The sequence below is a fragment of the Carcharhinus amblyrhynchos genome, chromosome 21, assembly GCF_965287045.1.
Source record: "Carcharhinus amblyrhynchos chromosome 21, sCarAmb.v2.hapA, whole genome shotgun sequence".
NCBI lineage: Eukaryota > Metazoa > Chordata > Chondrichthyes > Carcharhiniformes > Carcharhinidae > Carcharhinus > Carcharhinus amblyrhynchos.
Window position 1 is genome coordinate 37,745,971 of NC_137344.1, and position 26,654 is coordinate 37,772,624.

The 26,654-nt window shown below is 41.6% G+C and overlaps 1 protein-coding gene across 1 annotated transcript in view; it reads right to left on the bottom strand.

Moving 5' to 3' along the window:
* tbcd (tubulin folding cofactor D) overlaps window positions 1–26,654 on the bottom strand; it is a 240,637-nt gene that overhangs the window by 200,899 nt on the left and 13,084 nt on the right. Inside the window, exons 2-6 of the mRNA XM_080209036.1 lie at window positions 25,103–25,153; window positions 23,020–23,117; window positions 22,797–22,898; window positions 15,851–15,997; window positions 11,967–12,022 (exon numbers count right to left, since the gene is read on the bottom strand). Coding sequence (XP_080065162.1) covers window positions 11,967–12,022; window positions 15,851–15,997; window positions 22,797–22,898; window positions 23,020–23,117; window positions 25,103–25,153 — 454 coding nt within the window. The remainder of the gene's footprint in view (window positions 1–11,966; window positions 12,023–15,850; window positions 15,998–22,796; window positions 22,899–23,019; window positions 23,118–25,102; window positions 25,154–26,654) is intronic.

Sequence of the window (26,654 nt, forward strand, 5' to 3'; positions counted from 1 at the left end):
GTCCCCAGAACCAGTGTGAAAAAATGCACACGCCCAGCTTTGTCCACTTGGTAATTTTACAGTTCACTAGCAAAATGTTAATAACCAGGGCAAAAAAATTAACATGCTTTTTATTGTAAATTCACAACATAGTCTCAATAAATGATTTGTTTTAAAGTTATAAATCATTTAAGAGCTCTGCAGATGGAAAAATCTGTTCAGTCACATGAAGACCCAAAGCAAACACTCACAACCCATAATGTCCTCAAAACAAACAAGCAAAGCAATTGATGGTGGCAAGATCCATACCGGAAAGCCACATCAGACATGCTCCACTGATGCAAACTAAGAGAGCTTTGCAGCAATAAGGGCATCCCTAGCAACAATGTGAGCAGCTGGTAGTTGAGCGAAGACGTGCAGTGTGTAACGCACTACACCCATTCTGGACACCCTGGGGGTGCATACTAGAACATGCCTTTAGATCCGTCTAGAAATCCAAAATACATCATCAATCAGCATGCCGACAACTTTTGCAAATACACATCTGGAGGTCAATTCGCCTTCACTGTAGCACTGTTCAGTTTCAACGGTTTAATTTTTGATGGAGTGTCGTCAAGTCTGAAGATATTCATCGCTCCTGAGCGAACACCCCTCAAGTCTGCTAGAAGATCAGACAATATTGAGGAACTTGAACTGCCACAGCAAAAACAAAAAATAATCATGGTGTTACAAATGTTTTGGGGAGTTATCACTAGTGAGAAACTGACCTGGACCAGCCATACAAATACTATGACTAGAAGAGTAGGTCAGGGTTTGGGAATTCTACAAAGAGTAACTCACCCCTTGACATCCCCAATCTGAAAGACGTGCTGGTTAGGCGAACTGACCCAAACAGACGTCGGACTGTGGCAACTAAGGGAATTTCACAGTACCTTCATTGCAGTGTTAATGTAAGCATTACTTGTGACGAATAAATAAACTTTGTAAAGTCCTAACCACCATTTACAAAGCACAAGTCAGGAGTGTGATGGAATACTTACCACTTGCCAGAACAAGTGCAGCTCCAACAACTCTCAAAAAGCTTGACACTATCCAGGACAAAGCAGCCCCAATCAACCATCTTCAACAATTACTCTCTCCATCACTGATATACAGTGGCAGTAGTACATACCATCTCCAAGGTGCACTGCAGGAACTCACCAAGGCTCCTTTGACAGCACCTGTGACCTCTACCACCTAGAAAAACTATGGGAACACCACTACATGCAACTTCCCCACCAAGGCACACAACATCCTGACTTGTAATTGTATCATTGTTGCTGGGTCAAAGTCCTGGAACTCCCTTGATTACTGTACTGTGGATGTATCTAGACCATGTGAACAGCAGCAGTTCAAGGTGGCAGTGCACCACCACAAATGCAGTTAGGATGGACAATAAAGTTCTGGTCACCCTATTATAGAAAGGATATTATTAAACTAGAAAGAGTGCAAAAAAGATTTACTAGGATGCTATCAGGACTTGTACAATGTCTTGTACAACTTCAACAAGATGTCCCAACTCCTGTATTCAATGTTATGACCAATGAAACCAAGCATGTTGAATGCCTTTTTCACTACTCTGTTCACCTGTGACTCCACTTTTGAGGAGCTATGAACCTCTATCCTAGATCTCTTTGGAGAGAGTTACAGAACAACGCCCTACCATTAAATGATAAAGTCCTGCCCTGGTTCAGTCTACCAAAATGCATCTCTTCACATTCATCTAAATTAAACTCCATCTGCTATTTGTCAGCCCACTGGCCCAACTGATCAAGATCCTGTTGCAATCCAAGATAACCTTCTTCACTATCCACTATGCCACCAATCTTGGTGTCATCTGCAAACTTAGTAACCATGCCTCCTATACTCTTAAGAACAAAGAACAACACAGCACGGGAACAGGCCTTTCGGCCCAACGAGCCCGCGCCGCCATCTTAACAATGTGTTTTTCCTCCTCCACCCTTGACCCACGCCTATGCTTATGGTACCCCCATTGGAAACCAGATTAAGAGGAGAATAATTTAGGGACAATTTGTTACACCAATCAGCCTAAGAGCACATCTTTGGGGTGTGGGAGGAAACTAGAGCACCCGGAGGAAACCCACGCAACCACAGGGAGAATGCGCAAACTCCCACAGACACTGGCCCAAATCCATGTATCTGCACAGCAAACAGTGATAGTCACTGAGCTGTTGTGGTGCCCATCTGCTGGTCCAGTTTTAAGCATACACAAATGACGCGAAGTACCAGGTTACTCTCGAACTTTCAAGAGCAGCCCACGCACGACCCACCATGTGCATGCCCCTCATTAAACAACAAGGTGGACCAACGCACCTGCAGAGTAAAAGAGAAAAACATCAACACATGTAACACTTGATTTCCAGGAACATCCCGAGGCTCTGATCCTTATTTAAGACAGTCTCCTATAACCTTCCATCCCTATTTCGCTCACGTGTCTATTTAAGTAAACCTTAAACAAATCCAGCATGCCTGCCTCCACCACCTTACTTGGCAGTGCATTCCATACCCCCACGACCCTCTGTGTGAGAAACCTCCCTCTAGCATCCAAATTATACCTCTCCCCCCTCACCGTGGCCCCTTGTGATATTTGTCTCCGATCTCGGAAAAAGCCTGCCACTGTTTAATCTATCTATACCCTTCATTATTTTATACACCTCTATTAGATCCCCCCTCAATCTCCGTCTTTCTAAGGAAAACAGCCCCAATTTACCCAATCTTTCCTCATAACCCAGTCCTTCCATACCAGGCAGCATCCTGGTAAACCTCCTCTGTACTCTCTCCAGGGTCTCCACGTCCTTCTGGTAGTAATATGACCAGAACTGGACACAGTCCTCCAAATGCGGTCTAACCAATGTTCTGTACAACTGTAGCATTAGACGCCAGCTCTTGTACTCTATACCCCTTCTTATCCAAATCATTAATATAAATGACAAATAACAGTGGACCCAGCACTGATCCCTGAGGCACACCGCTGGTCACAGGCCTCCAGTTTGAAAAACAACCCTCTACAACACTCTCTGGCTTCTGTCATCAAGCCAGTTTTGTATCCATTTAGCTACCTCACTCTGGATCCCGTGAAATTTAACCTTATGCAACAACCTACAATGCGGTACCTTGTCAAAGGCCTTGCTAAAGTCCATGTAGACAATGTCAACTGCACTGTCTTCATCTATTTTCTTGGTTCCCCTTCAAAAAAACTCAGATTTGTGCGACATGATTTTCCACTCACAAGACTATGCTGACTGTCTCTAATCAGTCTTTGTGTCTCTAAATGCCTATAGATTCTGTGTCTCAAAATACCTTCCAACAACTTAACTACTACAGATGTGAGGCTCATCTATAGTTCCCAGACTTTTTCCGTAGCCCTTTTTAAACAAACCGCACAATCTTCAGGCCCCTCACCTGTGACTATCGATGATTCAAGTATCGCCGCTGGGGACCCACAATTTCCTCCCTAGCCTCCCACAATGTCTTGGGATACACTTCATCAGGTCCTGGGGATTTATCTACCTTGATGTGCTTGAAGTCTTCCAGCAACTCCTTCTATTATACGTACACTCCTCAAGACATCACTATTTATTTCTTCAAGTTCCCTAACATCCATGCTTTTAGCCCAAACATATTTCTCATCAGTGAATACTGATGAGAAATATTCATTTAGGATCTCACCCATCTCTTGTGGATCTGCACATAAATTACCTTGTTGATCCTTAAGAGGCCCTACTCTCTCCCTGGTTACTCTTTTGCCCTTTATGTCATCAGATGGGCGGCACGGTGGAACAGTAGTTAGCACTGCTGCCTTATAGCACCAGGGACCCGGGTTCAATTCCCAGCTTGGGTCACTGTCTGCGTAGAGTTTGCACGTTCTCCCTGTGTCTGCATGGGTTTCCTCCAAGTGCTCTGGTTTCGTCCTACAGTTTGAAAGTTGTGCTGATTAGATGTATTGACCTGAACAGGTGCCGGAGTGTGTAACTTAATTGCAGTGTTAATGTAAGCCTTACTTGTGACTAAAATAAAATAAAAATAAAATTTATTTGTAGAAGCTCTTTGCATTTTTCTTTGCCTTATCTGCCAAAACAAGTGTTTTTTTTCTTTACCATTCTGTTAAAGAATAAAAAAACCACACCTGCAGAAATAATTTTTGTGATTACACATCAGCTGCACATGGATGGAGTGGAAGCCGTTGTGATTGACTAATATGGATCTGGGGGTGCATAGATTGCCAGGTCTGTGGATGTTCTGCTTCTGTGGGAAGGTACCACAGCCACAGGCCCACATACTCACGAGTGAAGTCAGGATTATTGGCAAACAACCCATCAGTGATCTGTTGTATACTTTTGAAGCCACTATCTGAGAGACCCTGGCAGTCAACAGCATTGCCTCGGAAGGGTTCAACAATAAAAGAGTTGAAGGCAGTGGTGAGTTTAGAAACAACTGGTAATGCACGGCCACCAGTTGCTGAAAGCAGATCTTCTCCAGAAGGCCAATGTCTGTGATCACATGATCCAACCAGTAACTCTCTGGAGACCTTCATTTGGCTACATCACAAAAACACACCATAAGCTACTGCTGTCCTGGTGCAGCTCTCTACACAGCAGCCCAATGATGGCCTTAGGTTGGACCTCTGACCAAGGATTGACCCTCATCTGTTCAGGAAAACCTCTGAAATGAAGAAAGTTACCTTTCAGCAAAAACACTAAGTAACACTTAACCACCAGCAGGCGAATAAATGTATTTGCTGCAATATTTCCTTCAGGCTGATTCAGCCCCCTCAAATTACTACTGTGTTCAAGCCTTGCCTTCACTGGTGAGTTTCAGGGAACCAGGAATCTATGAATACATCGTTACATTTGAAAATCAGATTAAATATTGTACTAATTCAGCAATTAGCAGATTTCAATAGGCAATCCAATACATCCAAGGTTAGGTAACAGATGTTGACCTTGTGAGCTATGCCCATATCCCAAGAACAAACTTTAAAAAAGCAAAAAGCACCCAACACATTCCAGTTAAACCTGGAAATTGTGGGGTTGGAACCAGTTTCCCGTTGCACTGGCCTTTTGTCCATTTTAACTACCTCTGTCACCACGCCCCCCCATAAGCCTGTGCAGCAATCTAGTCAGTCCTCCCCCTGACACAATCCCCTTATTTATATTTAAATAGAATATATTTCTACACTGTATTGTATTACTGTATTATGTTAAAACGAAGCAGTTGGGGAACAGCATTCATGTCTATATAGAGACAAAAAGGAAGCATAAAAAGATTAGCAGCTTTCTTTTACAGGCCATAGCTGCGGATAGTCTGTATAAACAAGATGAACAAGGGGCAAGAGGATGGGAACTTTGATAAACCACAAAGGAGTTAGGCATAGCAACCAAGATCTGCAGATGTGTATGCCTGAATGGGATGGCCATGTAGGCATGCTTCATTAGTAACTGAACACTATTAAGCAAGCAAATAGGAGGCTGCAACTGGTTAACTATGTTTATCTAACATAAATCAAGTAATCAGAACTATTAGCTGTAACTGGGTATCAATAATTATAGAACAAATGTGTACTTGAGATTGTCAAATTCAAATTATTTGTAGTAACCAAATATAATTACTGATGCAATGTATTGCTCAGGAAGTCTGTATGCCACCTTGTGGAGGCTGACTTCCCTGCTGTAGTTTGAATAAAGGCCAGCTTAAGTTTTGTCTGTTCTCTCGAGGGGAGCAAAGTCTGGATTACGAAAGCAATCACTCACAACAGTCTTCAGGTTTTTCCCAATTTTGCAAATCTATAGTATTTAAAAATTAAGCAATTCTGTGAAACATTTGAACTGCAGAAAATTACGCAATGCAAACATTATGAAAAGCAAGTCTTTGATTTTCATCTTTAATTCAAACTCGTCTTTTTTTTAAGTGTAAATGTTCTCTGGCTACAGGAAAACATTGCATTTGTAAACAAGAAGTTTATTTCTGCCAACAAATAAAAAGGAACTGTCTTTTTTTTAAAACTGTCCACAATAACCATCAACATCTAAGAGAGATGAGATAGGTTAAGTTGCAGACACTGACCCATCACAAGAACTCAGATGTCAATGCTTTGGTGCAGAATCCCGACTACAGCGAAAACTTCAAGTTATCTTTTTGGATGTTGCTGGGCCCCTTTTCAACTGTTTTAAGATTTCTAGCACAAGCAAGTTCATCAGGAACCCACCAATGAGAGAATAAGACACGCAGACAAATACAAGTTCTCGTGTATGTTGTCCTCATTTTTCTGGCTTGATCCTATTAATTTGATTCAAAATGATTAAATTTCATCCAACAGTCAAACATTAAAATTGATAATCATGAAATTCAATTGGTTTAAATTCCATGCAAGAGTTAATGTTGACAAATTATTTTCAGGGATGAGTGTAAATCCACTACAGAGGACAAAGAACATACCCTTCAGCCCTCAAAGCCTGTGTCGATCATAATACTTAAACCCAACTAAAAAAAGCCTTCTGCCCTTGCTCAGTCCGTATCCCTCTATTTCCTCCCTGTTCATGTACCCATCCAGATGCCTCTTAAATGGTGCTAATGAGCCTGCTTTCACTGCTTCCTCCGGCAGCATGTTCCAGGCACCCACTACTTTCTGTGTGAAAAACTTCCCCTGCATATCTCCTTTAAAATTTCTCCCTCTCACCTTGAACCTATGTCCCCTTGTAACTGACACTTCCATCCTGGGAAAAAGCCTCTGACTACCCACCCTGTCTATGCCTCAATTTTGTAGACCTCTATCAGTCTCCCCTCAGCCTCCGTCTTTCAAGTGAAAACACTCTCCTCGTAGCCAACGCTTGAGACCAAGCAACACTGTTGTGAACCTTCTCGGCACTCACTCTGAAGCTCCCATGTCCTTCTGACAATATGGTGACCAGAACTGCATGGAATAATTAAAATGTGGCCTAACCAAGATTTTATAAAGCTGCAACATCATTTTCTAACTCTTTTACTCAATGGCCTGGCCGAAGGCAAACATGCCATTGGCCTTCTTAATCACTCTGGCCACCTATGTTGCCACTTCTAAGGAATTGTGGACCTGCACAGTCTAATCCCGTTGTATGTTAATGTTCCCATTTATAGTATAATTCACACCTAAGTTTGATCCTACAAAATGCATCACCTCACATTTGTCTGGATTAAACTTGATCTGCCATTTCTGTGCCCAAATCCCTGTTGTCTCCTCTGACAATCCTGGGCTGCATCAACAACTCCACCACTCTTCGTGACATCCACAACCTTATTAAATCAGACCGTCATTAACAACAGAGGTCCCCTGCAGACCATCATTAACTACAGATATCCAATCTGAAAAACACCTTTCCACCCCTACTGTCTTCTTTAACCAAGCTAGTTCTATATTCATCCATCCAGCTAACCCACTCGAATCCCAGGTGATTTTTGTTTTTGTACCAGTCTGCCATCTGGGAGTTTGTCAAATGCCTTACTGAAGTCCATATAAACTACATCCACAGTCCTTTCCTCATTAGTTATCACTGACCTTTTTGAAGAGGTGACAATCAAGTTGGTGAGACAAGGCCTTCCCTGCACAAAACTATGCTGCCCGTCACTGACTCAAAATGTGCATACATCCTGTCCCTCAGTATCTTTTCTAAAAGCTTCCCCACCACTGGTGTCAGGCTCACCGGCCTATAATTTCCTGGGTTATCCCACCTTCCTTTCTTAAGTAAGGAAAGGACCCTGGCTATTCTCCAGTCCTCTGGAACCTACCAAAAAAGTTCAAAGAGGATGTGAAAACATCTGTTAAGGCCCCAGCTATTTCTCCCCTTATTTCCTGCAGTAACCTGGGATAGATCCCATATGGCCCTGGGGACTTGTCTACCTTAATGCAATTTAGGGTACTCAACACTTCCTCCTTTAATGTATTGATGTTCTCTAGAGTATTCATACAACTATCCCTGACCTCAACATCCATCATGTCCTCCTCAGTGAATACCGACACAAAGTACTCATTAAAATTTCACCCACTGCCTTAGGTTCTATGCATTAAAGGGGGGCAATTCACAATGAATTGTCTTTCTCAAACAAAAATGTGAGTGCTACATAGCAACATCCAATTTCCTTTCCTGGGGGAGTAAATCTAGATGGCCAGTCCCTCACTTCTACAATATACCATTTAGCTCACTGCGCCTATAGAGAATGGAACCCAATATCAAATGGAAAAGAGGGTGGATGCCTCATGATGAGTACAGTAGGAAGTCTCACAACACCAGGTTAAAGTCCAACAGGTTTATTTGGTAGCATGAGCTTTCGGAGCACTGCCCCTTCATCAGCCAAGTGGAGAGTTGGGTTCACAATTCACACCTCTTTAACCTGTGCTTAACCCTCTCTCCACTCACGCTGTCTGCTAAATATGAAGACTTGATTACTTGTTAAGACTCGCATTCCAACCATCATCTTGCAATTGAGTCTGCGTCTATATATGCCCTGTTTGTGAACCCAACTCTTCACTCACCTGATGAAGGGGCCGAGTTCCAAAAGCTCGTGTTATCAAATAAACCTGCTGGACTTTAACCTGGTATTGTGAGACAATTGCCATGCCTATCCCAGTCCAACGCCAGCATCTCCATATCATTGGTCATTTACAAAAACAAAAATACTATTAACCCATTTAGGTGAAAACAATTGCACCAATCAAGTTGCACTAAACAATTTTCAGTGGGGAAATGGTTAGAATCCAATAAAAATCTGCAAACCTTAAAGCAAAATACTTCAGCTACTGGAATTATGAACATAATTGCTAAATATCTTTGTCCTTATTCACAGCTGGGATTCTCTGGTACTGCTGAAAGTGAATGGAGTTTTGAGTGGAATGCCAAATTCTCTCTTCCCACTTGCACCAGGGCAAGCACAGATGAGATCACAGAATTCTGCCCCCCTCCAAGGAATAGGAGGAGTAGACCACTTGGCCCCTTGAGCTTGCTCCACCTTTCAATGAGATCAAGGCTGACTGAATCATGGTCTTAACTTCACTTTCTGCCTGCCCCTCAATCTGAAATAAAAACAGAAAATGCTTGAAATACTCAGCAGATCTGGCAACAGATGGACGAAAGAACAGAGTTTATGCTTCAGGCTGCGATTTTTTAAAATCGGAACTGGGAAGTTAGAAGTGTAAAAATGAAAAAAATCTGCAAGTCCCTGAATAACATAGTGAGCGTGAAGAATAAGAAATGAAGAATTTGAACTATGTCATTAAGTGGCTGGATGTCAAGTATCTGACAATGAATCCAAATACTTTCAGTAACTGCAACAGAACATCAGAATTCAAATGGGAAACTAGCCTGTGGTGGGATTTTGTATTCTTTCAGCATTATGGGTGAGAAATGAATAGATTTGGTGAAACACTATCTTCTGTCAAACCATCTTCGATCGGTGATGAAATAATATAAGATTTAACCAAAACATTCCCATGCTCACTGAATGACTAATAAAACAGTGGACTAACATTAATAATCTAACTACAAGGCATACCAACATAGCATCTAAAAATATATATCCAATTTAATTTTCTGCACGTTTCTTCAATCCCCTTATGCTCCACGCCATCCCCTTGCAGACAATCTATCCTCTACGTGACAGAACATTAGGTGGCGTTTGTGCACATTGCACATTGATACCACCAAGACGCAAAGGCAGAACAGGAAATAAATAATTGCTGTAATTCCACATCCTACCACTGTGTGGCAGATTTCACCATTCCAAACGATTTACACCATCGCCACCTAAACTATGTTGCCAATATCATTGCAACAAAACTGGTCTCCTACTATAGATATGCACATAAAGATAATAAATCTTTCAAAAATTATTATACTGTGACACACAGTTACTGAAAACTAATGACCACTGGGCTGACAATTGTTTTCACACATTTAAATTAGTTAAATGACTCCAGTCCTAAATGAAATTGAAGCTTAAGGAGAGATAAGAGCAAGTGACATACTGCATAAAGCCACAATTGAAAACCAAATAATAAACACAGTTAAATCCTTCTGTGTGGTCCATAAATTTAAAAGCTTTAATAGCAGGTTCCTAGTTGCAGTATGTATTCCTTTGAATCATAGAATCCCCACAGTACAGAAAGAGGCCATTCGGCCCATCGTGTCTGCACCAATCACAATCCCACCCAGGCCCTATTCCCATAACCCCTCATATCTACCCTGCTAATCCCCCTGACACTAAGGGTCAATTTAACATGGCCAATCAACCTAATCCACACATCTTTGGACTCAGAGGGGAAACCTAAGCACATGGGGAGAACGTGTCCCCGACAGACAGTGACTTAAGGCCAGAACTGAACCCGGTCCCTGGCGTTGCGAGGTAGCAGTTCTAACCACTGTGCCGCCCTGCACCTTGGGGTGGATGTTGCGCTTCCCTCCACATCTTCCCAGCTTGAGTCACTGCCTGTGTGGAGACTGCACGTTCTCCCCATGCCTGCACGGGTTTCCCCTGGATGCCCCAGTTTCCTCCCATAGTTCGAAAGACATGCTGGTTAGGTGCATTGGCCATGCTAAATTCTTCCTCAGAGTACCTGAACAGGCACCGGAGTGTGGTAACGAGGAGATTTTCACACAGTGAGTTAACTGAGGTGTTAATGCAAGCCTACTTGTGACACTAATAAATAAACAAACTTACCTTCTGGACACAGAGTGCTGAATAGTCACCAGTCTATTAGCCCAAATAATGCCGAATTTATTAGGACTGTCCTTGACAAATTAAAAGTCCCGAGAATTCTGTGGACCTTCATCAAGCTTTTTTTGACAAATTCAGTGCCACAGGTGGACCTTGATCAGGATGTTTTGGGGCTGTCTCAGTAGCAGTAAGCAGCATGCCCTTCCATGGAGATGAAGGAAGCCATATACATAACAGAGAGGAGACGGTAAACTTGATCATATTGGTATTTCACAATCCTTCAGCTTTATAGGGTAGAAAAATAAGTAATTCTATTTCCCATCAGATCAGCATCCATCAATGAAAATTAGTTACGAGTGGAAGTTGATGTGATAGGATTTCATCAGAATATTCCAGCTTTCTTAATGAGTAGAAAAAGGACCAAAATCAATTTTGCAAACCAACTACCAATTAACAAAAAAGAGATCAACAAACTATGTTTTTGTCTTGCACTCATCAGGTCAAACTGCCAAGTCACAAATGACCCGAACTATTTATACAGGAGAAAAATAATAATACTGATTGGTTGGCAAGGCAACTGATTGGCTGAGGCATTGCCCTGGAGAAAGCAACCACAGAAATCAATATAGGTTTCCAAAGCTCCCCGGCAATTCAAAATGGTGAAATGCTTGTTCTTTGTTTGCAGTAAATAGGTCCGTGTATGACTGGACGTCACTTCTAGCAAGTGTAAATGAGCCACATTACCTGTTCAACTAATTATATTAAACTGGTTGTTTGTGTAATTATTGGCACACTCAGGATTGTTTATTAAGTACTGCCAAGTGGCAGAATCACATCTAACAGTAGACGTCTGCAGGCTGCTGGTTGAGTCCAGTCCATACTCAGCCTAAAATAAAATTTTCTTCCTGCTCCTTTAGTCCCCCTTATGCCTTAGACCAGCCCCTGCTCAGTGTCAGACCATTGCAAACAGTGGAATGGCAACTGATCTAGTCCAACTGTCAAAGGTAGTGAGTTCTTGTATCAGCATGATGATTTGTCAAACGGTGGCTCCTCATCATAACAAGCAATCTACTTCCCCACAATGGCATTTTCCTAAGACAAAATTGTTCTGTATAAATACTAATGGAAAAGGTTTTGTTCAAGTCCATGTTTATTCTATTCACAGATGCACAGGCCCTTGTAAAATACAAAACTGTCATGCATTCACATGCAACAGCTAAATATGAGTACTTAAATACACTTACTTGGATACGAGGACAGCAGCAGCATCTCTTGCTTTGTCACTGACCGTCAGATAAGACTAGAATAAAAATAAATTTCCATTGATAATGTCATACAATATGTCAAAAGTAATGAACAAGAGGAAAGTTCTAATCTCTGCTGCATCAGACTAGAAACACAGAACTACAGAGGTGGCTATTTTTGATGTGAATGCTGAGTAACTCCATCATGATGCTGAACATGCAGCACAGCAATCATCATAGAATCCTTACAATGCAGAAGGAGGCCATTTGGCCCATCGAGTCTGCACCGACCACAATCCCACCCAGGCCCTTACCCCCATTACCCCACGGATTTACTCTGCTAATCTCCCTGGCACTAAGGATCAATTTATCATGGCCAATCCACCTAACCTGCACATCTCTAGAATTGGGAGAATCTAGAGCACCCGGAGGCAACTTAATAATTGGAGACACAGGAGAATGTGCAAATTCCACACAGACACAGTCATCCGAGGCAGGAATTTAACCCTGGTCTCTAGCGCTGTGAGGCAGCAGTGCGAACCACTGTGCCACCGTGCTGCCCCATGGATTGGAGTGTGGAAAATAGGAAGAGTTTGAAATTGGTATCAAGTGCCAATAATCTTCAAATAACTCACACAATTTGCATTCTTTAGGTGAGAGTTTTAGCAGTGAAGGCAATAACTTAGTCAACTTGCACCCACATTTTTTTAAACCAGGTCAGTAAATAGTAATCTGGTCCAGTGGAAACACTGCTTTTCTTTTTGCTTTCTTCATTAGGTACAAAATCTGAATGACATTAAAAGCAGGAACTTCACCTGGCCAATAATCAACTACCAAAAATAAATTAACTGTCCACTCATTCCCCTTGCTCTTTGTGGGATATCACAATGCACAAATTGGTTTAGCTATGTAATCACAACAATTACATTAAAAAGTAAATTATTGGTCTTGAAGATGCGTAAGGATCAATATTAATTCATGACTTGATATTTGCCCCTTTCCTTACGTAACTTCTCATTGTCATGCATCCACCCTTCTTCTGTCCCTTTCAATTGTTCATCGTTATCACCTCATCAGCTGCACATTGAACGACCTACTCCAACATATCCTTCCTTCATTAAACAGCTCCTCATTCTCAATGACTTCCATCTTCACTTCAACTTCTCAAGCACCTTCCCTCTGAATTGATCACCATCCTGCCATCCCTCAATATCATTCTTCACAAAATCCCCTCTCATATCATTACCCTACTTCACTTATGTCCCATGTCCTCATATAACATGGCTATCTTTGACATTTCCTGATCTCTCTCAAGACCCACATGCCCAAATCTTCCTACAATACCATAACTTGTAATATCCAGCCAGACAAAAACTCCCAGGAGACTACACCTCGCGTTCAAGTTCAAAAATCCTTCCTTGCCTGACTTCTACACACCACACCACTGTTCTGACCTGTTTAACCATCCTTTCAGTCATTCCTTGGTGCCCTTCATTGCAGTGAAACTATTTACCTCCATGCCTGACCTTCCTATTATACAGTTCTCATTTTTACTCCCTCAAAGCTAGAGAGCACAAACTGGAACACACCCACCACACAGCTGGCCGTGGATCTATTAAACAGGTCTGGCTTGACCGTGTCAAGCACTGTGGTGCTTTTCTCTCCTCAGCCAAACCACCAGGATCATCTAGAGAGCAAGAAAAACCCCCGGTGTTTTTTATGACAACTAACAGCTTCTTAAATCCTTCTCTTCTCCCTCCTCCCACCATCTAAAGCACCAAACATGTGGAATTCTGACTTGTCAACAACGTTCAAGAAGCAGCTGCCTCCTTTTCTTTTGAGCCGATGCTAATTGGATCCAAAGCCAAATTGCAAAGTATGACGCTAATTATTTTCTTGGTGACAGGTTTATTTACAGAGCACTGCATTGCACTTGCCTGCCTTCAACTTCAACGTCCCTACAGTCTCTCTAGATCTTAGCTTCCTCACCACTCCAGTCCTGAATTCTTGTCTCTCTTGAAGCAGTCAACCTCATCACATTAACATCTAATCCTCTCCAAGCTCACCATATCTACTACACCCACCTCCTGTACCCTGGATCCCTTCCACTCACATTCTCAGGATGTTGTTGTCAACAGGGAGGACACAACCAGTAAAATGTTTCGCCAGCGTCCAGTTGTTTTGAAGTGTGCTTGCACAATTCCATTCCCGCCTATGCAAACCCAGTCACAACATCAACCCAGTCTCTTCTTGCACTTGTCATTTCCTGAATCTACCCCCAAATTTACAGATGCACTCTAACTATTGACACCCATCCTTCCCCAGATCACCCCCACAGTCTCCATCAACTACAATCTACTCCAGAAACAAATGTCAGCTTTCTTATGCACATCGATGATATCGACCACCACCTCAACCATCTCTCAAGCCCTTAACTTTAAACACTTTTGTGACCTCTAGCTCAATGCATTTTGACTCATGCCCCACAGTGGTCTGACCAAAAGCAACTTTTTCAACCCTTGTCACACACACAGTTCCCTGACTAGTAATACTATTCCCCTCCTCCACGACTATCAGACATTGAATCAGACTGTTTACAACCTCAGTATTCTATTGTACACAATGATAAGATTCAGACCAAAGGTGTTCGGTCGCAAGAAAGCCACTTAGCTTTCCACCACAAAGATTTCTTGCCTCTGCCCCTACCCTAAGCCCTTCATCAAACCAGAAGTAGACTATCTAGCCCTGTGAGCCACTTCAACAATTTGATGAGAACACGCTGATTGTTACCCAACTCCATATACACAACCTTTGCCCCATATCCCTGAATATCTTTGGTGAATAAAAATTTAATCACACATTTAAAATGAACAAAGGCTCACTTGCAGTTCACAGCTGAGTTCTAAACTTTTACTACACATTGCACATAAGTGTTTCCAAACTTCATTCCTGAAAGGCCTGCCTCGAACAAATGCACTATACTCCCCCAAATCCTTGACTCCCCAAACAGAAGAAAAAGGAAAAGGGAGATAGTGACGATTTTTCCCCTTAATAACTTGGATACTTCAATGAAATCACCTCTTAATCTTCTCAGTTCCAGGGATTCAACTCCACTTTGCGTGATTTCTCATAATTTAATTCTTGGAATCCAGGTATCATTCTGCAATGACTAGAACCTTATTAATATTATCACCTCCAGATTGAGCCACTCTTTATCTATTTGCTGACCTCACATCCTTGGCCATCTACAAGCTTCAGCTTGTCCAAATTCCTGACTCACAAATCATGTCATGTACTAAGTCCTGCTTGTCCATTACCTCAGTTCTCTTTGGCCTACACTGGCTGCCCAACCCTAAAATGTTAAAACTCCTTAAATGCATCTGGGGCCCTTTCCTCCTCCTCTCTGCATTTTTATCATCAGTATAGAAGATTGAAATACTGACCACTGGCCTACTCCACTCCTCTAATCACACCTCTGAGCAGTCAGCATCCTATGTTTTAATCTAATTTCTGATCCACTTACACATACTTTCCATTTAAGTTTCCACTCTCAATTTGTCAATCACTTTCAATGATTTATGTGTCTATAATAAAAGTTCATTCCTCTACCATATTTAGTTTCTTGCCTTACAAGGAAAAAGTGGCCTCCTTATTCCTCTTTCAAAAATGAACCTATTTGGGCAACATCCTTGTAAACCACTTCAGCAATTTCTCCAGATTTCTTCTTCTTTTTATAGAATGGAGACCAGATCTGCACCAGCACTGGTCAAACAAATCCCACATCTTCTTCGTGTATTCTATTTCTTAGAAATGAAACCACTGTCATAACTTAGGACAAATATAAAACAGACAATGATAACGCAGCAGAGAATCATAGCACTCACCTTTGCCACGTTTAAAATCCGATCCATAGTTGGTGTCCTAGATTGTCCTGCCAGCGTGGAGTTGTTACCATCAAGTCGTGCCATATCAAATGGGAGTAAACAAGTCATGGATAACCACAGTAGAAGTATGTAACGAGTCTCCCAAGTCTGAAATATACAAGGAAAAGCATAGTTGTATACCATTAGAATCACTAAAATACCTTGGAAGACTAGAACACCATGTTGTGGAGGCTACTATCATTTGAATTTGGATTTATGCCAGTGGGTTGAAGGCTCATTTATTTTTACTCAATGAACTCAGGCAATTCCAAATAGACTGTATTCCTGGATTAGGCTACAAACTGCAATCATTCCAATGCGAGGAAAAAAAAAGTCATAAACTGACAAAAAACCTCCGAACATGATTATTTTCAAACTAAAACGTACAGCAGGTTCTATGAGAGGAAAATGGTCAGAGTCAGATTGAGTTTCCAACCCCACCCCCAACTAAAACAATGGCTTAGCAATTACAAAACTGATCAACGAATAAAACATAACAAGAACTTAATTCAGAATATACAAACATTTTATGTGGTGAAGGAGATGGTATTAAAATACAAATGTAGCACATTTGTTAGCACGTGAAACAGGATTATCTACACCAATGCTGCAGTGGACCAAGAATGGACGATTACATTAACGAGATAGGAAAAGAAGATGAATATTGGAAGCAGTCCCACGATAAGAACTGTATAAAGACAAACTCTTTAGCTGATAATGGTGCGGCATAAGCCTTTCAGTAGTCTTCAGCCGAAATCATCTGGTCTGGCAGACACAAGAAACAAACTACAAAAAGACTTGAATATCTATCTAATGCACAGTTATATACTGTAAAAATACAAAATACTACCTTTGATACCTATATTTTAAAAGGTCAAACTCCCCATGTACATTAAGCTTTGCTGTTTCTTTAAAGTTTGTTTTAAGGTTTTGTAGGGACGGACATTCAACCATGTTAGTGCTGCTGTAAGAACTTCGTGCAGTTCTGTACAATCGAGAGGAAATTGGTCAAAATCAGATGGCATTTCTACCTCCCACACCCCGACTGAAACAATGACTGAAACAGGGAGAATGTGCAAACTCCGCACAGTGACCCGAAGCTGGAATTGAACCCGAGTCCCTGGCGCTGAGACAGCAGTGCTAACCAGTGTGCCACTCTTCTGGAAACTAACCTGGAAATTAGAATAATTGCATGCAAATAGGGACCAAATCCATATAGCACAAGATGGAATACAACGTGTTCTCATTTCTGCCTGCAATTGTCAGTAATAATAATTCAAAATCATCACCCCCTTCTCCTCAAAAACCTTGTCCCCACTCTCCTTGAAAATTACTGCACCATCTCCAACTCCCTTCCTCTTCACTGTTCACTGTTCACTCACAAGCCGTCACCTCCCAAATCAGAGCCCATCTTTCCTTGAACACCATGCTTGAATCCTTCCAGTCACTGTACCACAGTACCAAAACAGCTCTCAAAGTCACAAATGGGTCCCTGTGATGATGATAAAGATAAACATTTGAGTAAAAGAACAAAAAAAGTACAGCACAGAAACAGGTCCTTCGGCCCTCGAAGCCTGTGCCAATGGGTGCTTTAACTAAATAAAAACCTTCTGCCCTTACTCAGTTCATATCCTATTCATGCACCCATCCAGATGCCTCTTAAATATTGCTATTATGCCTGCTTCCACCACTTCCTCTGGCAGCACATTCCAGGCACCCACCACTCTCTGCATGAAAAACATTCCCCCTCTCACCTTGAACCTGTGCCCCTTGTGATTGACTCTTCCACCCTTAGAAAAAACCTCTCTGACTATCCACCCTGTCTATGCCTCTCATAATTTTGTAGACCTAAGTCAGGTCAGCTGCCGCCTTTCCAATGAAAACAATCCTAGTTTATTCAACATCTCCTCACAGTCAACACCCTCAAGACCAAGCAACATGGTGAACCTTCTTTGCACTCTCTCCAAAGCTTCCATGTCCTTCTGCCAGTGTGGTGACCAGCACTACACACAATACTCCAAATGCAGCCTAACCAAGGTTTCATATAGCTGCAACATGATTTCCCAACTCTTGTACTCAGTGCCCCAGCTGATGAAGGCAAGCACACCATATGCCTTCTTAACCACCTTGGCCACCAGTGTTGCCACTTAGAAGTCAGAAACTCTACAGTACAGAAAGAGGCCATTCAGCCCATCGAGTCTGCACCGACCACAATCCCACCCACACCTACCCCCATATCCCTACATATTTACCCACTAATCCCCCTAACCTACGCATTCCAGGACACGACAGGCAATTTTTTAGCATGGCCAATCAAGCTAACCGATGCATCTTTGGACATTGGGAGGAAACCGGAGCACCCGGAGAAAACCCACGCAGACACAAGGAGAATGTGCAAACTCCACACAGACAGTGACCCAAGCCAGGAATTGGTCCCTGGTGCTGTGAAGCAGCAGTGCTAACCACTGTGCTACCATGCTGCCTCTCCACTTTTAGGGGACTGTGGACCTGCATGTCCAGTTTCCTCTGTATGTTAATGTTCCTAAGGGTTCTGCCATTTACAGTATAATTCACATCTAAATTTGATCTTCCAAAATGCATCACCTCGCATTTGTCCAGGTTAAATTCCACCTGCCATTTTTGTGCCCAAGTCTCCAATCCATATTTTTTAACTTTATTTATTAGTGTCACAAGCAGGCTTACACTAACACTGTAATAACTTACTGTGAAAATCTCCTCGTCACCACACTACGGCACTTGTTCAGGTGTACTGAGGGAGAATTTAGCATGACCAATGCACATAACTAGCACATATTTCAGATTGTGGGAGGAAAAAGGAGCATCCGGAGGAAACCCATGCAGATATGAGGAGATATGCAGACTCCGCATAGACAGTGACCCAAGATGGGAATCGAACCCAGGTTCCTGGTGCTGTGACGCAGCAGTGCTAACCACTGTACACCGCATCTATATCCTGTTGTCTCCTCTGACAATCCTGGGCACTATCAGCAACTCCACTAATCTTCACGTCATCTGTAAACTTACTAATCAGACCACCCACATTTTCCTCCAGATCATTTACACTTACAAACAAAGGTCCCAGCACTGAACCCTGCAGAACCCCACTACAGTTCTCCAATCTGAAAAACCCCCCTCTACTCTGTCTTCTACATAATCAACTCACCTCATGAAGAAGCAGCACTCCAAAAGCTCATGACACCAAATAAACCTGTTGGACATTAACTTATGTTGTGATGCTTCTTACTGTGCCCACCCCAATCCAACGCCGCATCTCTACATCTTCTATAACCAAGCCAGTTCTGTACCCATCTAGCCAGCCCACCTGAATCCCACATGATTTTAGCTTTTGTACCACTCTGCCACGTGATACCTTGTCATATGCCTTACTAAAGTCCATATAAACTACATCCACAGCCCTTCCCTCATCACTTATCTCTTCAAAAAGCTCAATCAAGTTGGTGAGACCTGACCTCCCCCGTACAAAACTATGCTGCCTGTCACTAACTAGTTCATTTTCCTCCGAATGGACATACATCCTGCCCTCAGTATCTTTTCCAAAAGCTTCCCCACCACTGACATCAGGCTCATCAGCCTATAATTTCCCTGATTATCCTGCTTCCTTTCTTAAAGGAGGGAACAACATTGGCTGGAACCTCTGGAACCTCACCTGTAGTCAAAGAGGATGTGAAGATATCTATTAAGGCCCCACCTATTTCTCCTCTTGCCTCCTGTGGTAACCTGGCACAGATCCCATCTGGCCCTGGAGACTTGTCTACCTTAATGCAATTTAGGATACTCAACACTTCCTCCCTTAATATATTTCATTCTCAAGAGCGTTCACACCTATTCCTGACCTCAACATGCATTATGTTCTTCTTTCTTAACCAGACTCTGATACACTGACCACACCATCCTCCTCCAATAACACCCATCATCATTATCCAGAGGAGATTTGGTGAGTTGCTGCAGTTCATTTTGTAGATGATCCACAATGCTGTCACTGTGCACCATTAGTGGAGGGAGCGAATGCTTATGGAAGGGATTCCAATCAAGTGGGCAGCTCTGGAGAAAATGCATAAGAGCTTTATAAGACTGTTGTCAGAGCTTGAAAGTTGCAGCTGTGAGGGAAGATTGGACAAGCAGGGGTTGCTTCCCTTGGAACTGAAAAGGCTGAGGGGTGATCTGGCTGAGGTCCAAGATATTAAGGGCTTAGAATATACAGGGATGTTTCCCCTAGCAAAGAGGTCAATTACCAGGGGTCACAGATTTAAAGTGACTTGTAGGTTTTTAGGGGACATGAGGGTGGTAGGGAGTTTGGGATTCACTGGTGGAGGCAACTCATCTGAAAAGGTACTTGGATCTGCACCTGAAGTGCTGTAACCTGCAAAGCTATGGACCAGATGCTGGAAGGTGGGATTAGATTGGACAGCTGGTTTTTATCTTTCCTTTTTCAGCCAGTGCAGATACAATGGGTTGAATAGCTTTTCTCTTTGCCATTCTGCACTGTGTGATTCTATGAATACACTAAAGTGGTTATATTCTATGGCTGCAATGTGTTCAGCCGTCAAGTTGCTCCTTAAAGTCTATTTCTTCGACCAAGCTTTTGATCATCTGCACTACCATCATCTTATATAGTTTAGTATCAAAGTTTGTTTGTAACATTTGTGCGATTGGGATATTTTAATCAGGCCATGGGTGATGGATCAATAAAAAAAGTGTTTCAAAACTTAAACCGCTATTAAAAAAGATTTTTAAAAATTAAGGAAATAAGGTATACTGTGGTGGAATTTATACACAAGATGCTGGGACAGTTTCCCTTCAATTGTGTAAAGATTCAGGCCAAAAAAGAAAGGAATAAGCTTGAAATAAATTTATAGACTACTGGGCTATCTCCATTACAGGAAATAGTTTGATAGTAAGCCAATAAGAACAGAAAATGCTGGATAAACTCAGCATGGCAGCCAGCATCTATCAGGAGAGAAACAGAGTTAATTTTGAGCCAAAGACTCTCCATCAGAACTTGCAAGGCTACATTTTGCTTACTTTTGAGATTAAACCAGTCTGCAACCTTGGGCATTATATTTGATCCCAAGATGAACTTCTGACCTCACATCCATGCCATCACTGTACCACCTTTTCCAGCCCCATAACATTACCAAACTCTGTCCCTCTCAATTTACCTGCTGCTGAAATCCTCATTCAAGCCATCACTATTCCTGGACTTGACTATTCCAACACACTCCTGGCTGGTCTCCCACATTCTACCCTCCCTAAAAAAAACTTGGTCGCAGCAAGTCCCATTTCTTGACCATCTCAGTATTCGCTGGCCTGCACTGGCTCCTGTTCAAGCAACATCATGACATTAAAGTTCTCATCCTTGTTTTCAAATCCCTACATGCTCTCAGCCCTCCCTTTCTCTGTGGTATCTACCAGCTCCCTTCTGAGATACCTGCCTTCATCTAATTCTAGCCTCTTGTGCATCTGCAATTTTAATTATTCCACCATTTTGCCAAATCCAAGGAACCTTTACATGGTAAAAGGGAAATGGGTTTTCATTACACAAAATAAGAGGAGGATTAGAGTGTAATTAATCTTTTCTATACAGATATTCCTCAATTATCTTGTATTTTCCCCAATAGCAAATAATATGAAATTGCAGAACGTTAGTCCCCAAATTACTTTGATTGCTCTGTTCTTCCCACTTCCCAAAATTAATCTCCAGCAACATTTTCATTATACATGAAATGGCTGAAAATGCACAGCCCAAAGAGTTCACCTGCCATCTTATTGGTTCCCCCAAGGTGCTCCCCATGACTCTAGCCACCAGATCTGAAATCAAAAATAACTTACAAAAAACAAAGAATGGGCCATCCACAGAGCTGAAGGCTGAAGAGTGTACACAGGCTTGTCAGCAGCCCCTGCATAACTATGAACATGTTCAAACAGATAAGGTCCATACTGATTTTGAAGTTGTCAGATCCAGAATGATTGTATAAGCTTGGCATTTTACAGGTTCAACGATAGCCACGTGGGCCTTGTAAAAATAATCTGAGACTTACTGGTATTCTATAAAAATAAACCTAGCTTCATTACTTCTCACTCACTAACGCAAGATAGTTCTGTTATACTCTTATGTTATAAATTTAATGCAGATATCATCTCAGATTCAATGGCAACAGTCACTCCTCGAAGGTATCTAAACATTGACATGTTGAAACATTGATAAAAGTTGAAACACTGTTCAACATCTACTTGTATGATAGCAAGACTCGGGAGATGGAGGTTAGGGTTTGGGTCAGAGTCCATGATTTTGAACTGACTATATCTTTTGTACATAATTCTTCGGGCTAAGTTACCATTATGATGTGAAGCTTGATTTGAATTTTTATGCTGCTTTATTTCAGTCAGCTAAATATACACAGCAATAGTCAAAACCAATTTCAATTAGTTCAATGATACAACTTATCTCCACATAACAAAGTAAGGAACACAACACTATTCATTTTAACACGGTTCCTGCCTGGTAGATTAACTCATTGGCAGTCCTGTACAGCACTTTCCTGCCTCGACTCTCCATCTTTCACAGCCTTCTTGTCCGAACAGTCTCCTCTTTCCAAAAGCTAGACTCCCATTCTGCTGTCAGTGTCCCCTATCATAACCTCACTTTACAGATAGGCAGAGATCAAAAAGTATTCCTACATAGTTCACAAAGGATTCAATATTTATGGGGAGCTACTATTCGGCATTTTAACAGCCCATGATTTTGAGGAGTTGAAAAAAAGGTCAAGAATACAGATTTACAAAATATGGGTAAAATGGAATTGTTTATCCAAATCTTATGAAAAAAGCCAGTCCACAAATTCCTGAATTATGACTCCATACTTACATCGCAGTCTTTTGGATCTTGCTGAGAGAGTAAATTCAAGACTGGATGCAAATCCACCACTTCATGAGGGAATAATCTCAGAAAGTATTTATAACCACGCACCTGTAACAGGCAAAGTATTATTATTCCACATGGCAGATTGTTAAGAAATACATTTACAGATTTATTATCTGTGTAATAATAGAATTTCTTAATAAACCTTCACATATTTTATGCAGAGTACCTTTGAGATGAGATAAAGGAATTTGAATGCAAGATGTACAAGAGGTGAAGGAGAATGCTCATTGCGCACTATGTCCAGTAGAATATTCAGCATCCATTCTATAAGCAGAGTTAGAAAATAATAATTGTAAAGAGAGGTCCATCACAAAGGCAGCAGCACATTCTTTATATGATCATAAAACAGGTTCCTGCTAAAACTTAACTTCCTAAGAGATGAAGAAGGGTTGACAATCAAAATAATTGGATTTTTGTCAATTTTCAGAATTCTAAACAACTTAGCTATAAAGAAAGACAAATGGTAACATTACATCCATTATTTCCATATTCAATAAGAGACATTCAGAATGCTATCTTTTGACTCTGTAGCAATCATTTCAAGCATATTCCCATTAGTAAATACAGTTTAACATATTTGTTAAAAACATGTAATGCACCATGAGAGATATCTAATGTAGCTTAATTTAAATCAATGTGTAGCTTTAAGATATTAAGACGACAAGTTAGCATTCACGGCAGAAAGGCACCATCAATTTAACAGAGAACCAGTAATCAAGTTAAGTAATTTTCTGCCCAGATCAATTTCACATTGAGAATAAATTAAGGTTGAATGAAGTTAACCCTTGATGAGGTGATGCAAATTTCACATTTAATATCAAGCTAGTTGTATCTGTGATACGATATTGTCAATTTCCATCAACAACTGATTGAAAGAGGTGCCTTAAAGTTAATTTTTAAATAGCAAACCATTTATTTTACAAAAAAAGTCCTCCACAGTAATAGTCCCATAGGGTAAAAAACATATAATACGAAAAGATAAAAGAGATAATAACTAAAACAGGTAGAAGAGTTTGAATTGCACTCCCCTCACCCCATCCCAGCAGCCTACTCTGTTCTCCCCTGTGCTCAGTGGCTTACGAGCTCCGACTTCCCTTCTGAGGCCATCTCTTCCTATCACTCCAATGTCTACGCTGGTCCAGAGGTGGCATTTGGAGAAGTCAGCTCTGCAGCATTTTCAAATGTCTTGCAATGGACCCCAGTTTAGGACCATCTGATGTGATGTCAGATTTTGCCCTCAACCCCACTCAGTTTTCTGGAGCCACACCACCCTGTGCATGCCCCACGCAGACAGAAAGTGAATTGTAAATTACTTCCCCCTTCATCCACTCTGAATTTCAGGCTGCAGCAGCATCGTCATTGGAAGGCTGCACCCTTGGACAAGTGAGCAGATGCATTGGCAAGAGACACATTGTTCAAATAATCAATGCAGGTATAACAGGTCAAGTGGTCTCCCTCAGAGCTATACGATTCTAAGCTGAAAATAAATTAAAGCTAACATTTCTCACCTATATTTCAGATATAAAAACAATGCCATTTCTCTGGAGTCATTCACCCCAAAATAATTTTGCCTCAAGTGCCTGCGTTTTTTCAGTCATTGTGAAAATGTATTTTAGAATCATGGAATCATAGAATCATACAGTGCAGAAAGAGGCCCTTCGGCCCATCGAGTCTGCACCAACCACAATCGCACCCAGGCCCTACCGCCATATCTCTACATATTTTACCCGCTAATCTACGCATCTCAGGACACTTAGGGGCAATTTTAGCACATCTTTGGGCTGTGGGGGGAAACCGGAGCACCCGGAGGAAACCCACACAGACACGAGGAGAATGTGCAAACTCTACACAAACAGTGACCCGAGCCAGGAATCGAACCCAGGATCCTGGAGCTGTGAAGCAGTGTGCTACCATGCTGCCCTAAATGTAGAATGTTATACATTTACAGCACAGAAAAAAAACATTCCTTTCTATAGAAACATAGAAAATTGAAGCAGGAGTAGGCTATTCAGGCCTTCGAGTCTGCTCCGCCATTCATTACGATCATGGCTAATCAAATTCAATATCCTGATCCTGCCTAGCCCCCAAATCCCTTGATCCCTTTAGCGCCAAGAGCTATATCTATTGAAACATAATAACTAGCCAGTACATACAACAAATCGAAAGATTTCTCTTTACATTGGAATATATTACATATCCTTATCCACAGGTTATGAGAACGTAGCCCTTCCAAGCAAATATAATCTTACCCAGGTGTGGGTCCAGCAGATGAGGTTGTTCCTGGTATTTATCCATTATGACTAGAACAAGGAAGAAAAAGCTATTAGTGGGCAAAATATGTTTAGTTACGTTACACTATATCAGAGTAGAAAACAGATTTTTTATTAATAGTTATAATGCTGGCCTTGTAGCACCAGATCAGTGTGTTTTGAGAGTCTCGAACTGTGAATTTGTCTGGTTAGCGTCATGTTGCTGCTTATAGGATCTTGCTGTGCACATACTGACAATCAGACTTCCAACAGAATTGCAGCACACCTCAAAAGTTTATATTTGGCTATAAAGGACTTTGGGACATCCTGGGGTCATAACAGACGTTATAGAAAAACACAAGTCTTTCTTTTATAGCTGTGTACCAAGTGAAACTATCTTATTAATTTACTGGATGGAACACAAACCAGTTCATTTCAGAAGAGGAAAAACCGACCACCATCCTAGCCGGCTAAACAAAGTATGAAAAACAAAAAATTGCACTTATTTTTCTATCATTCTTTCAAGGGACATAGGCTTCACTGGCCATCCTTAATTGCCTTGAACAAAGAAAATTACAGCACAGGAACAGGCCCTTTGACCCTCCAAGCCTGCACCGGCCATGCTGTCCAACTGAACTGAAACCTCCCATCATCCAGGGACCATATCCCTCTATTCCCATTTTATTCATGAACTTATTCATGCCCCTTAAAAGTCACTACCATATCCGCTTCCATTACCTCCCCCAGCAACGAGTTCCAGGCACCCACTACTCTTAAAAAATCTGCCTCATACTTCTCCTTTGAACCTTGCCCCTCGCACCTTAAACCTATGCCCCCTAGTAATTGACTCTTCCACCCTAGGAAAAATCTTCTGACTATCCACTCTGATCATGCCTCTCATGCCTGATAGACTTCCATCAGGTGTCCCCTCAACCTCCATCACGTCAGTGAGAACAAAAACTGAGTGGTTTACTCAGTAGGCCATTTCAGAGGGCATTTAAGTCGTGGGTCTGAAGTGACATGCAAACCACACCAAGTAAGAGTGACATTTTGTTTTAGCGATAAGAACGACATTATTGAATGAGCTCTGACGAAGGGTCATCCAGACTTGAAATGTTGGCTCTATTCTCTCTCCACAGATGCTATCAGAACTGAGATTTTCCAGCATTTTCTGAGTTTTTTTTTAAAACAACAAAAAATGACAGCTTCATTATTGATCACCATTACTGAGGCTAGTTTATAGTTCCAGATTTTATTAATTGAGTTTAAATTACACTAGTTGCCTTAGTGGGTTTTGAACCCATGTGTCCCAGAACATGAGCTTGGGTCTCTGGATTTCCACCCAGTGACATTACCACGCCACCATTTCTTCCCCCTCTTTTTTTTAAAAAACAGCACTTGGTCACTTTCTCAGCAAAATCACAACCAGTGAAGTTCTTACGAAGCCACTGTGATAATAGGGGCAAATGCAACAGTCAACATGCACTCAGCAAGTTCATAGAGAGAGAAAGAGAGAAGAACGGTTCATTAACCTCTCGTCCAAGAAATTGGT